Source organism: Strigops habroptila, chromosome 1 (assembly GCF_004027225.2).
Source record: "Strigops habroptila isolate Jane chromosome 1, bStrHab1.2.pri, whole genome shotgun sequence".
In the NCBI taxonomy this organism is placed as follows: Eukaryota; Metazoa; Chordata; class Aves; order Psittaciformes; family Psittacidae; genus Strigops; species Strigops habroptila.
In genome coordinates, this window is record NC_044277.2 from 115,988,541 (window position 1) to 116,002,558 (window position 14,018).

Below are 14,018 nucleotides of genomic sequence, written 5' to 3' on the forward strand. Positions count from 1 at the left end.
GAGGGCAATGCTGTGTCCTGTTAACAGAGATGCATACAGAAGAGGTTACGAGGGAAGAATGAAGAATGGGGAATCCATAGTTCAACTCACTTCTACCCCTTAGCCCTCCAGAGAAGGCTCCGATAGCACTGTCACCTTGGGCCACAGAGGTCCAGCTGCTAAAGAGACAGCAGTACCCAACATCAGAATTCAGCTGAAAAATGAATATGCTTAAGTTTTTAAGGTGCTGAAATACTACAACATTAAGATCTCAGTATGGAGATCCTCATTCCCTTCCATCTTGGGCAGAGATACACATTGTGTAGATTTTTATTACAAAGAAATAAGTCAGAGGAAGAAGCTTTTACCAGCACTGTCTTTGCCTAATGTAGATGAGCACTTGCCTCTCCCTGCCTGCAGAACACATCCTACTGAGATGGTGCACTTTATCAGTGCTCCCACTACAGGACTACTTTGATTTAGCTGAAAAAAAAAAAATTACTCTATTTGATGTGGAAAAGGAGTAAATTATATAAATACACAGCTTTTTTCCTCCTTGTTGTGTAAAGATTCAAAATACATCAAGTAGCCTAAAGGGAAAAGAAGATAGGGACAAGGGGGGGAAAAAAAAAAAAAATATTCATTTGCAATATCACCATGTTTTTTTGAAAATTGGAAGCTATTTGAATTACAAACAGGCAAACAAGAAAGACCAGACAAGGTAGGTGTAGAAATTGTGGAGCTCAAATTAAAGTTAAAATAATTTAAATGTTATGATTAATAAGCACATGGTTACGATCATTAGAGTGTCTAACCTAACAGGGTTAGGCATTTAGCCAGGGTATACATGGTTCAGGTACCCTAATGATCTTAACCATGCCCTGTAGTGAAACAGTAAAATTCTGATTGCAACTGAATTCAAATTACTATGTTCAAGAATAGCTAAATTATTTTTCTCAAGTGTCATTGGAAAGACAAATATTAAAAGGTTAGATAATTTAATTAATTTAAATTATTAATTTTAAGTATACATTGTAACCAGCTAAAAGATTTTCTCTAAAGCTCACTCAAGACTCAAAGAGTAAATGCTGAGAGTCTGAGAGAAACAAATGTTTGCTTTACTGGTTTAACTACGAAAATAAATTAAAAGTTGACAACAAAATAATTACCAAAAGTTTCACAATACAAACATTTTTAAACAGTTAGTTTGGAGATGCATCTGAATTTCACTGAACTGAATATTTTGTTGTTTTAGTTGTCTGGGGTGCAATAGGAAAGCTCAGACACTGGCAGCGCATCGTGGAAACAATCATATTGGTAAAAAATGGTCCAAAACTCCATGGGTTTTTATTTTATTTTTAGGACTGTAAGCTCTCTGGGGCAAGAGCCACCTCTTTGTTGGCATCACATTAAGCATAATAGCTCTGTCACCAACCAAGCCTCCCAGCCATGGCAAGAAAGGTAATGGATTATTTACTTAGTGCATAGAGAATGGTCCAGCTAGCTTTTCTTCCTGAAGAGCAGGTCTAGCCTAATGGAGAAAGCAGTTATCCCTGTCCAAAGCACTAACATAAACCACTGAGACCACCCCAAGCCCCTACCCTAAGCTACTTCCCCCTTCTGACTGAGGATTTAACACAATTTCTGCTCAGAAAAAATTCAAATTTTTCCTCCTCTCAAAGACTGTTGGACTCCTCATGGACTTCATTTTCCAAATGTATTTGCAACCGCATGTTTAATTTCTGTGCAAAATTACTGTGATTGTGTGTGAGGTGCTTAGCTAGCCATTTATGCCTGTGCATATCTCATTTTCATACATAATTGCATGTAAATTATGCATAGGAATTATGCATCTAATTACACACACATTTTTTTAAAGTCAACTCTGTTAAATCGCATGACTTCTTTTTCACACAAGGCATTTTTGATCTAACTCTATTATGTAATTTCTGACTGAGAAAGAATATCATAACCAGAAGTTTGAAAAAAAAAAATAAAGAAATATCTTTCTTTTTACCCCTTAAATGTATTAATATTCTTCATTTGCCTTGTTATGCCATCAGAATAATCACATCCAATAAATGTCTTCTGCATTTACCAAAAATTTCACTTTGTGATTTAATTATTTTCAAAAGCAATTGGCTGTTGTATACAGTCCCTCGTATTTCATTTAAAGATTAATATTACTTCCGTTTTCTTCACTATACAAAGGAAATTAATGTCAGTATGTTTATTCTCAATAAGGGAATCTAACACGAGAGACTGATCTACAATTTAGGGCCCCTTTGTGCTACAATAAAAATAGTGATGATATCAACAAACCATATTAATTTTTCATTTCAGGAACTGAACCCTTTATTCCTATTTTTTAATGACAAGTATCTTGTTAAAACATCAACAAACCCCAAACTCAATAAACCCCACAGTCTGGAAGCAATAAAACTTTAAACTATCTGGATTAGCAGAGCCTGTAACACCTGACTCTCATTTAGCAGTACAGAGATCTTCTGTTACTGAACTTATCTGACAAAGCAACACAGATCTCAGTTCTAAAACTGGAGTACACTTCATTTAAAATATTACAGTGGCATTGGTAATGAACTATCTATTTGTGATATTTGAGCCTTTAAATTATAATATTATTTGTAACATTTATTAAGAATTTTTGACACTTCCACTATAATGAGAAAGGCTTGAAATTCAGCAACAGAAACTCTTTTCACCCCTTAAAGATCCCATGTAGCTTCTGCCAGGATAAGCTCATGAAAAAGATACCATCCCCCTCTCTCTTTTTTTCTAATCCAAGAAGTAGTGCATGCAAAAATCAGTAACTCAGCACAAATGTTGAGAGTCTGTAACCCACATTGTGACAAAAGCAAAATAATAGGGAACATTCAGGAGTTGCCAGAGCAGCCTTCATGGAGGTGTAAGGGAAGGAAGGAAAAAGCTGAAGCAGGATCCTCACAGCTACTCATCTGAACACAGGGACTGAGAAGACAGTGGCTCCTCTTCGTCTTTTGAAGCACAAAAGAGCTGTGCCAAGTCAGTCTCTCTAAACATAGCACTCAGACTGTGAAACTTGACTCCACCTTTCACTTCTGGATAAGTCTTTTCTGGACAACTGTGAACTTATCTCCAGTGGCAGCAATCTGTTTTGCCTTGCTAAAGGCTCAACAAGGATTCAGGCTTTCTCTTGTCAAGTTTTCTCTCTCAAAATTAAATCTCTTATATAGTGTATATATATTACTATGTTAAGATAAAGTTACTGAGGTTTTAAGTCAAAAGGATTAAAGTTACCTGGGAAAGTTTATTTTTACCCCCTTGTGTATAACAGTCCAATTAGACAGCATGCCACAGTCAATGCACAGGTTAAATTCACAGCAGGACAGAATTAAGTTTGCATGATCAGCCATAAACCTGCAATTCCCTTACATACACTTAAGTAACTTCACACTACACTAACGTAAGTTAAAACATATACTTGAATAATTTTCATTTAATTTAGAAATATGCTACAAAGAAAATATGCATGTAAAAGCACCAATAGATTTGTCTGAAATTTACTTAAATGTAAAATAATCCCTGCTACTTTTGATTCATAAAAAGTATAATTAATTTCAGTGATATGACTGAATATCCTTGTAGGGATACACACTCAAGAGAAATCATTGTACTTGTGCCACTCCCTAAAACACGCTTTTCTCCACCAGGCTTAGGAAGTCTCCATCCAGGAAGAGAGAAGTTTCACCTGATCCCACAGAAATCTACCATGGGAAGTTACAGGTGACAACACACATGCCCCAAGTGAAATTACAGCTTTCCACAGCTAAGATAAATAGTGATCATACTCCAAGGCTTTGAAGGTAGGAGAGTGCAAACAGCCTAAAAGATTTTGCTTTACCAGAAAGTGGTAGAACTTCTACTTAGGTTCTCATGGACTTTAGAATGCTGGGAAATGAGATTTGTGTTAGTTAGAGATGCATGCTCTAAGTTGGTCTCTGCCTTCAATATAAAACAAACAGGAAAAAGCATAATTTTTTCTTTCTTTTCTTTTTTTTTCTTTTTCTTTTTTTTTTTTTTTTTTTTTTGAAGAGCTATAATGGGAACAAAATGCAGTTACAGTGAGTCCACAACAGGACTTTTCCATATAGCCACACTTTCACAAATCTAAGAGAGAAAACCAACAGTTGGCTGAGTGGAACATTTTGCAGCTGCCAGCAAGGCATGAATTTGGGTACTGTCCATGGGTTGTGTATCAGTCATCCGATGTGATGTTAATGTCACAGTGGGAACCCATTTCTGAATGACAGCCCAGCAGCAGGCCTTGATTCAGCTTTTCTGCCAAGGGAGAAATTTACCATAAAACAGTTTTCAATGGAAGTCAATATGTAATTTGTAAGGAAAAGCTTGTGAGCTCTTGGGTAATGACTGCATTGTCTTTTTTTCTTTGGAAAGCACCCATCGCACTGGGGATATACAGTAAGAGACAGTCAAAGCAGGAATCTGTTCATGGCATGAGTGAACTGTATTTGCAGTGGGCTCAGCACAATGGGTGTTAATGTAAAAAATAGCAACACAAACCACAAAACCCACAAAATCCCTTTACCTTGCAGCACAGGAGCTCAAAAATATGATTCTGTCACTAGGGGTCAGTATTAAAGCATATTACCTTTACACAATACAGCTGGCGGCATTCTATTGTTGATTCCCTCCTCCAGAAACACAAACTTACGTTATAAAGAAGAACTATTAAACCACAAAAAGGACAAAACCTATACAATGGATTATTTCCTATTTCCGTTCTTAAATGTAGCTTTCATGTACTAGAAATTTTGGTTCCTGCTCTCATAATTTAACACATATATTAATGCAAATGTATTATCTTATGCAATACCGATGCTTCAATATTGATCCATTTATGCAAATTAGGTTCCATCTACAGTCTCGAAAGAGAAAAGCTATGATTAAGTTTCCCATTTTCTAATAGGGAAGATTACTACCTAGTGATATTATTACCTAATGGTAACAATCATTACTTCCTAATGACAATAACAAAATTTGAAATGTAAGAAAACTGGACATTTTTTAAATTTATTCCTTGACAGCCATACCTGTCTTAAAAACAATAAGAATCTGTTGTGGATACTGAAAAACTCCGTTTAAGAAGGTGAGAGACTCTCGCTACATATGAGCATTATCCACATGGAATAGACTGAGGAGATATTGTTTTGAGTCATTAGAGCAGTATCTGAATTTCAGTTTGGAATAGATGCAACACCTACTGAAGTCAAGGGACTGACTCACTTTCTCATTACTGGGCATTGCCCACAACCAATGAGTTTCCAACCTATCTTCCTATCCCCAGCCTACTCCCAAATCTTGGAAATCTTGATACATTTAAGAAAGCATATATTCTGATGCTGTGATAACATCTATAACTGCCTATATAGACCTAATTTTGCTAATGTAAATAGGTCCATTGATTCCTGGGACAAAGCAAAGAATTAGAAAATTAAATAACTATTTATATATGTAATATTTAATATATAAATAAATCAAGCTTGCCTTCACTTTGCAATTTTTGGGATGATACTTTACTATCTTGAATCCAGATATAATATTTAGAAATAGGTAATGTGACACTAATGATAAACACCAGGAGAAATATTCTGCCAGATCATAAGTCTGTCATGTACCACAATTTCCTGCAGCCCTTAATGCAGCTGAACCAAAAACATCCCTTTCCTTCTTCCCCCAGACCAAACTCTAACTGAATGCTATAAATTTTGCACTTAAAATAAACAATATAAGACAAATATTATTGAAACTGTTAATTAGTTTTCATGTCCAGTACAAAGCTCTAAATTTCAGAGCATATGTTTTTCTTTAGTGGTAGGTCCATTAGGTGCCTAGAATTCAGACAGTGCCAGATTTATGAAGACAGCTATTAGAAATGGCATTTGTGCTATGACAATACTGAAGAAAAGAGCTGGTCAAATTAATGTCTAACTGGTACACTTGAGAGCCTATTTCTATGTGTTACTTCTAACTAATATAATATTTATATTTAACATGATTAGCTTATCCTAAATAGAGGAAAAGCAAAAATAATTGATTATACTTTAAATGGGAAAAAATAGGCAGAGCGTGAAGTAAAACGTTTGTTCTGTAGTTAGTTGTGTAGCACAGAATAATTTGTTTTTCTGACCAATAGATGGCACTGCCGTTTCTTTGTTTGCGTGTAATTTTTCAGTTTGTGCATAACGTACATTATTGCAGTGACTGTGCCTACATTTCCCGGTGCTTGGACACATCAAAACCAGACAGATTTCAGAGATTCTTTAAAATGGCATTATGCTGTCCAAATAACTGTATACAGTTTTCAATAAAGCAAGTTAGTGTTCTGGACTGAAAAATGGGAAATGGATGCAGAACCCCAGATGAACATAATTCTCTTCTTCTCAGAAGCAGACCACAGAAACAAATTCTGACATATACCAAGGATGGCATTGGAGTTGTACAAGAGTAACATAACAAAATAATTTCTTTATTGTATGTTAGAATAAGTACATGCAATATGCTCTGCAATTTTATTTTTATTTAGCCTAATTATTAACAAGCTTACAAAGAATTTATTATCAATATATAGCAGCCTTAAAATTCTGTCATTACTTTATGATAAAATTCTGATAAAAGCATCATCTGGGGTGTCAGTCTCTAAACTAACGAGGCGTTTGACCACCATACTTTCTTCTATGTGCTACTGAAGCATGACGCAACATCAAAAAACTTAAATGCTGAAATATTTTAGAAGTTATCTATAGTAATTTTATGTGTTCCAGTAGAGATCATATTGAAAATCTGTGTTTTCCAGTAAACTTGAAAACTCAAACAGTTTGTATAGGACTCATGTTCTCTTCTGCTCTAGATCTTTGGGTAAAATACTATGGGGGCAGAGTCATTCATGAATTTATTTATTTTTGCCAAATCGTGGTTGCTTGGGGACTTGTGTGAAATGACAAGCTGGTCTCCGTCCTGTTCGTCGTGAACAGGTGTTCTAATTACAAAACCTCCACCATATTTGACACCTTTATTAGCTGTCTCAGTTGAGAAACAAAGGATTGATTGGGTAGGGGCATAGAACTAGCCTTTCATTGCTGTGGGGAAGCACCTAAAGGTCAAGGTTAATATACATTAGTGGGGGGTAGTATTGCCCATTGCCTGTGCTGTTCTTGTGTTATTAATCAATGGAAGACTTTATCCTTAGGAGCTAGCTATTGTGGGAACCTTAATGACACAGTGTGTTTTAACTTGTATTTTTTTCCATATTACAGGAAGAGCAGACAACACTTCTTGACAAAATATTCCTATTAAGAACAACAAATCTCCAGCAAAAATAGCAATGTTTTGTACTCTCCTTACATTCTGTTATATATACTGCATAAAATGAAAGGGCAAGGTACACGTCCTTCAATTGATATAATACATGCAAAAATGCTCATGAAATGAAATATGGCAGAACACATGTAGATGAGTTCAGCAAGATTGAATTTTAGGGTGGTAAAAAGTAAAAACATTTATAGTAAATAGTCTTCCTCTTTACTGTAGTCATTTTGTTTTTGCCACATAAGGTCTACCTGCTACTACTAGCTTTACGATTTAATATTCTTGGAAGGTTTATAACAAGAATCTAATATATAACCAATAAAAGGGCACTAGTCTCATTAGTCTCATTTGGGACCAGAGTACTTTCAACATAATTACACAGCAAAGTCATGTTATTATAAAAGCATATCAGCATCTTCATTATATATACACTTATTTTCAGTGGTTTACAAGACACACAGAGAAAATATTCCAGAATGAAATATGATTATGGTAACTCAATCTGGAATCCATTTTCTCCAAACTATTTTTTTTCCTATTATGTGAATGTAAAATAAATATGGGCCAGATACTCAGCCAGCGAGCTGGAACTATACCAATTTGTATCAGCCAAGGGTTCAACTCTATATATTCATTCATAGATCCTAGTCACACTTGGACCCTTCTATGACTTATTAATGGTTTTGATTTAGAAATGAAGCTTTGAAGTAATTATATAGTCACATGGCATTCATCCAATATACATATTTATGTAAATTATTGCTTCCTGATTTTCACAGAAGACCTGTGATTAGATTATCTGGTGCTTCCATAGTGTACTTGGAGCTGGATTGCAAAGAGAGAGAAGTATATGTAAGCCACCTTTACAATTTCTTGACTCTGCTCAGCAAGAAACAAATACGGACTTCATTATAATGCAGAGAAACAGAGACAGCTATTTCCCTGCCTGAGGTCTCAGAGAATTGTTCTAGCAGTTGAGCTAAACAATGTCCTGACTATCTCCTTGGCAAAAGAAACTGAATGAGTTGGCATAAGCTGCTATACCAACTCAAAACTCTCCAGAGATTTCCTTTTCACAATGTGAAACCTCAAAGGGCTGCACTACGAAAAACAGCTGTAGTGGAGCTGAAAGTTTGACCCCTAGACTCCAGTACTGTGCTCTTTTTATGTGTGTATGACTCCCACTGACACCAACTGAAGAGTCATGCACATGAGGAGAGCAGAATATCAGACAAAAAAATCTACTATGTGAATCCGAGAACAGAGTTTTATTCTCTTGTGTCAAATTATGGCTCCATCTGGTAACATTAAGTGAATACTGGTGACTATAAGAGCTAAATCAATAAATTGAAACAAATAATTTATTTGGTGAGTTTTTTTACTTTTTCACTTCAAAGAATGCCTGTGAATGGATTACAGCTTCCTTAAGTATATTCCAGGAAACTTTTAAGGAATTTTATTTTATGGTTTGTTAGTTACGTGTGATTGCTCATATACATCAGACTGCTCTGTTTCTTTTCTCCAAACAGAACTTTTAATAGAGTTGGGGTAACAGAACTTTGCAACTGACAGTAAAATTCAGCTGATACAATTATTTTGGAACATACAGTTAGCTAACCATCCTTTGGTAGTTATTTTGGATACTGAAGTTACACTTTTCTTTTAGAGCATGCACTATGAGCATTCTCTATTATTTGGGAAACAATAAAAAAAGGAAGAGAAAGACAATGCCAATATTCAGAATGTCTGAGTGCTATCTCCATCAAAGACTGGGTTTAAATTAGTCAAAAAAGTTGCATGAACCATCAAATTTTAAAGGATACCTTACTGATTCTGAATTTTCAAAAAATATCCCACATTGAATGCCTTAGACTACAAGGCATATTTTCCTCATATGCTCTCTTAAAAACATGATGTATATCTCTGCTTTTATTATATCTGTCTCATACATTTCCTTGATAAAGCAAACATTAGCAGAGATTGCATAACTCTCGTAACGCTGATGAGAACCAACCTATTCCAGCTGACACATAAGCACCAAAAAGTGCCTTATAGTCAAATTCAAACAGACCTGCCTTGTAGGGCAAGGCATTCTTTAAAAATCGAAGTATTATTACTTGTGTTCAGCTCAGTGTTTTAAATAATAATTTAATTATTGCAGACTCACCTTGCATTACTAGGACTGGCTGCTGTCAAATTAACTAACGCTGTCACTGCAGCTTCTTTTACCTCTTCATTGTCACTGCTTAGCAACTGTACTAGCTGGGGAATCCCTTTGAAAGAAATAATTGTATACATGAACCTTTAAATAAACCATGGCAGTCTGTGAAATTATAATATGCTCCTTATAAAAGGAAAAGCACAGATTCTTAGTTCATTCCTTCCCGCCTTACTTACCCTGGAGTCCAAACGCGCGTTTGCTAGCTAAATTCGCACACATGGCAGAAATTGCTTGGGAAGCAGCAACTTTAACTCCATCATTATCAGTTTCCAACAGGTTTATGAGACACTTCTCAACCTCTTCCTCATTTAAGATGTTTCTATTTTCAGCTTTAAATGAAAAAGAACAATAGCATTAACCTGCATTAATTTTCAAAATCAGTGAAAGGACATGAATTTGATTTCATATAGTTGTTTCCAGCATAACACTTGCTTTTGATCCCATGGAAATCAAAACATTTTGGTAACAGAGGCACCAACAATTAAGAAATGTACACAAAGGCCTGATCCAAAACCCACTAGACTTTCAGTGAACTCTGAATCAAGCCCAAAAAATGACTATTAAATACAGCTTTAAAAACACATAGCCCAGCAGAATGCAAAATTTGTTCTCTATAAGACTTAAAACCACAGAATGCATACAGGCTTGATGAAAACAGCTTTTCCAATTCAACAGATCATACTTAGTCAGGATCATGCTTAACTTCGGTTTATGCTAACAAAGCCAAATGCGCAAAATTGAAGAACTTACTAGTAAATATACAATTGAACTTGGTGGAGTACCAGTTAACATACTACAATAGCAAAAAAAAAAACTTCAACCCCAAAATTCAAGGGGTGTTAAAATTGAATGTTAAATTCTGCACAGCTTGCAGTTCTTGATTAATGCACACTTTGCAGAGAATCTCAATTTTGTATTTTAGCCTGGTGACACAGGGTCCACTGCTGACCTACACTGCAATGATTGGCAGCAGCTAATGAAGGACATAGATGTTCCCTTCCTCTACACAAGTAACAAAATAGAGTGTCTACAAAGTATCTACAGACATCTGATAATTATACTAATGAACTCACTCATCCCAAAATGAGTGAGATCATAAGTGCAGGTGTTTGTTAAAAAGAGCCCTGAGGGTAACCTTCTCAGCCAGGAAGGCACTGGATGGCATAGAAGCCCTACAGTTACAAGGGTGAATAAACATTTAACCATATGCATAATTTAAAGTGGATTAATTACATGCTGGAAGTTATATCTACATGGTAAAATTTTTGAATGTATCAAAGAAATTCAGGAACTGAGAAGTCGGTAAGAGTTTGATACATTTGGAAATTTTATCAGTGCTTACTAATGCTTTGAGAGAACACTCCCTTCTTTGGACCATTGTTTTAGGATTAAAAAGTTTAAGAAGGAAAGAAAAACACCGTAAGTATTCTTTTAAATTAAAACTGAATATGTAGAGAATGAAAGTAAACAGACAAGTCCACAAAGCCAATGAAAAGGAAGTTTGACTGAAAACCTGGTTACAGCAGAAAGGACTCAATGCACATACGGGAGACAGCTAGCTGTTTTCTCCTTCCCAGCTCAATTTTAAATATTTTTAGAATTGAAATCACAATTGAAATCACAAAGCACAAGATGCAATAAATGAAAGAGAAAAGATTCTAAGCGTGAGCAGAACCTTGGCCACAGCCTTGATACGTATCAGCCAGCTCTCAAGAGAAGGCCTTAACTGGGATTACAGGCCGTTTTGACAAGTGCTCAAGTATGCTGCTGGCCTGTTGCTTTCCAAAGTAGTCCATAATCCCTAATAATGATCTCTAGAGGTTCTTTATGCCCCAGTAATTTGGTTCTTGTACAGCAAGTTACTTATTACTATACAGATTTTCTAAAAAATTATTCTTGCTTTTAAAGGCAGTTATGATGATGGGTAAGCATTTAATTTTAAAGGTAATTTATGCCTATATGAAATACTAACATGAATGTTTGAATTACTGAAAATATCTATTTAAAATATTTTAAACAGAATAAATTTTTTTCAATAATGTGAACACATTTTGGTTTTCAAATTATGGTAAAGAGAATGCACCTATATTTAGCTAGCTAGACAGATGAAAATTATTAATATTTTAAGATCCAGGTCCCTATTCTATTCAAGCGATGTATATTTTCTGCTGATCCTGTCTCTATTTGTGTGAGTTGCTTCCTTTTCTATAGAAAAGAAAGAACATACAATTGAAAAGCACCCTCTGTACTTAAGCACTTCCCATGTCAGTGCCAACACTGTATTTACAGTGATGAATTTCCTGACCCCTAAGTGATTTGAATACACTGATTTAACACGAAGTGAAATATTCAGGCACATCCTACTAAAAGAGTCTGAAGTACTAACACTTCTGTCCATTTTTTCATGCATTGACCCCATCATGAGCCAATCTTTGTTTTTCAATATATTTTCCTATTTCCCCTTCTTACTCCAGAGGTTCTACTGATTACTTATTCAAGTCATTGTCACCACCTTATGGAATTATTTATACCAATTTCAAACGAAAAAGTTAATGTTAAATAATATCATGACCTCTCACGGATCTTGAGTTGAGATAACTCGGATAAATAAAACCCTGTATTATGAAAAAGCATGTGTTAATCAGGCTACAGAGCATGGTTAGTATGCTCCCCTTTGAAAGGATTTGCATTTAAATACATGGAAAGAACAGGCAGAGCTTCAAACCAGGTTTAGCAGAGTGAGGCCAGACTCGAGTGAGCATGATCATCACTTTCTCCATACACACTCCATAGCATTTTGTTGTTGCTAGTGTGTCTGGAGCTGTCAGGGGAAACTCAGGCCCTCCTTAATCAACAGTCCAGACAATCCACCACAGACATTCAATTTATAGCATTAAATTATATTTTGAATTCTTATATGACTGCATTATTTACTGGGCAAGGAGAGAACCAAAAAAATTCACCACTCTAATTCTGAGCATACAAAATAAAACCATTGATAAATTAATATTTATTTAATAATTAATTCAAAATCATGTTACAGAACAAAAATTTTCAGGGGCAAACAGATTGTTATATAAAGAAATATGATCATTTTTACTTTATTTAAACAGAACAGCATCATAAAGATGCTATTAAAATGGAATATAGTGATTGTACATGTAATTTGTACTGATATTGAGAATAGCTTTTGAGGGATACATAACAGCAACAACAACAAAGTTACAGGAGTCCCTTTTCAAAGGGCTGAAAGGGACATAAACCAAAACTGTTTGGTATAATCATGTCTACCAGGAAAAAAACCTCAAAACTAAATTCCATCTGTCAATAATAATGATTTCAAACTCAGACACTGCTGTGTACTCAGGTGCTAGGATTAAAAAACCAGCTAGATACATGTTCCACCACAGCAGAAGAAAGCTTTTAATTTCTTTATTTTTTTCCCTTGAGTATGCGGGAAATGTTGGTAAATTGCAAGCACAATTATTAAACCTGAGGAGTGTGGGCTACTGTATGGCTATTGTAAATTTAGTGAAAAAGTCATAAAGGAACTTAAAGCTGTGTTCTATTATATTGGATATACATCAAAGCAAGTATTAGTATAGTATACATTAGTGTTACAGTTTGGATAGGCTATTTAGTATATTTAAAACCAGAATCCAAACAAACAAAAAAGAACTGCAAACATTTCTGTTTTCTTTTTGCACTTGGACTGTTTCTTATAATGGCCCAAATGCCACTTTTCTTTCCACTGGAAGGCTGACTTTAGAACAGTAGGTCTATGTATCTGCAATAAATTCCATACTTCTGGTGACCATGTTGAGCAGCAAGTTTACTGGACTGGGTTTTCCACTGTACATATGTACATACAACATATCACCCTTTGTCCAACTGGTTGTCCCTAAAATTCTACAGCCGGAAGCAAATATTTTTTACATCTTCTTTTGATCTACTTTCCCAGCTTGCTGCATCCATACTAACTGTCATAGGCTGAAGAAGAGAGCAAACCTTTATAATGAAACCACATTGACTCCATTTGTAAAGAAGCATGACAAGAAGATGCATCTTCACTGACAGTAACATCCCATGATATAAGATCATAGGTAGCACTGTAATATATTATGTGTAGTTCTTGCCACCGTGCTTTAAAAATGTTGTGTTCAGACATGCTTCTACTAACAGCTGCTAAAATATTAGGCCACAAAAACTGAAAAACATGTGAAAGGGGAAAAGAAGGCTATGCTTATTTGAAAATAAATATGAAAAGGAGTAAGATGCAGTAGCAAGTGGTAGGAGCAAATATAAATCTGCTTAGCATACTGCTTACAAGCCTGTCACAGGACTATAAAAATGATACTGGCAGTCCTAAGTAGCATAATAAAACGACAATACAGGAAAATACACAAAGAAAATACTGGCATAAGAAAGTCCC

The 14,018-nt window shown here is 35.2% G+C and overlaps 1 protein-coding gene across 3 annotated transcripts in view; it reads right to left on the reverse strand.

Moving 5' to 3' along the window:
- ARMC3 (armadillo repeat containing 3) overlaps positions 1-14,018 on the reverse strand; it is a 59,293-nt gene that overhangs the window by 22,021 nt on the left and 23,254 nt on the right. For all 3 annotated transcript variants that reach the window (XM_030504645.1, XM_030504637.1, XM_030504630.1), the window contains exons 9-10: positions 9,763-9,915; positions 9,533-9,638 (exon numbers count right to left, since the gene is read on the reverse strand). In XM_030504645.1, the coding sequence (XP_030360505.1) occupies positions 9,533-9,638; positions 9,763-9,915 (259 nt within the window). The remainder of the gene's footprint in view (positions 1-9,532; positions 9,639-9,762; positions 9,916-14,018) is intronic.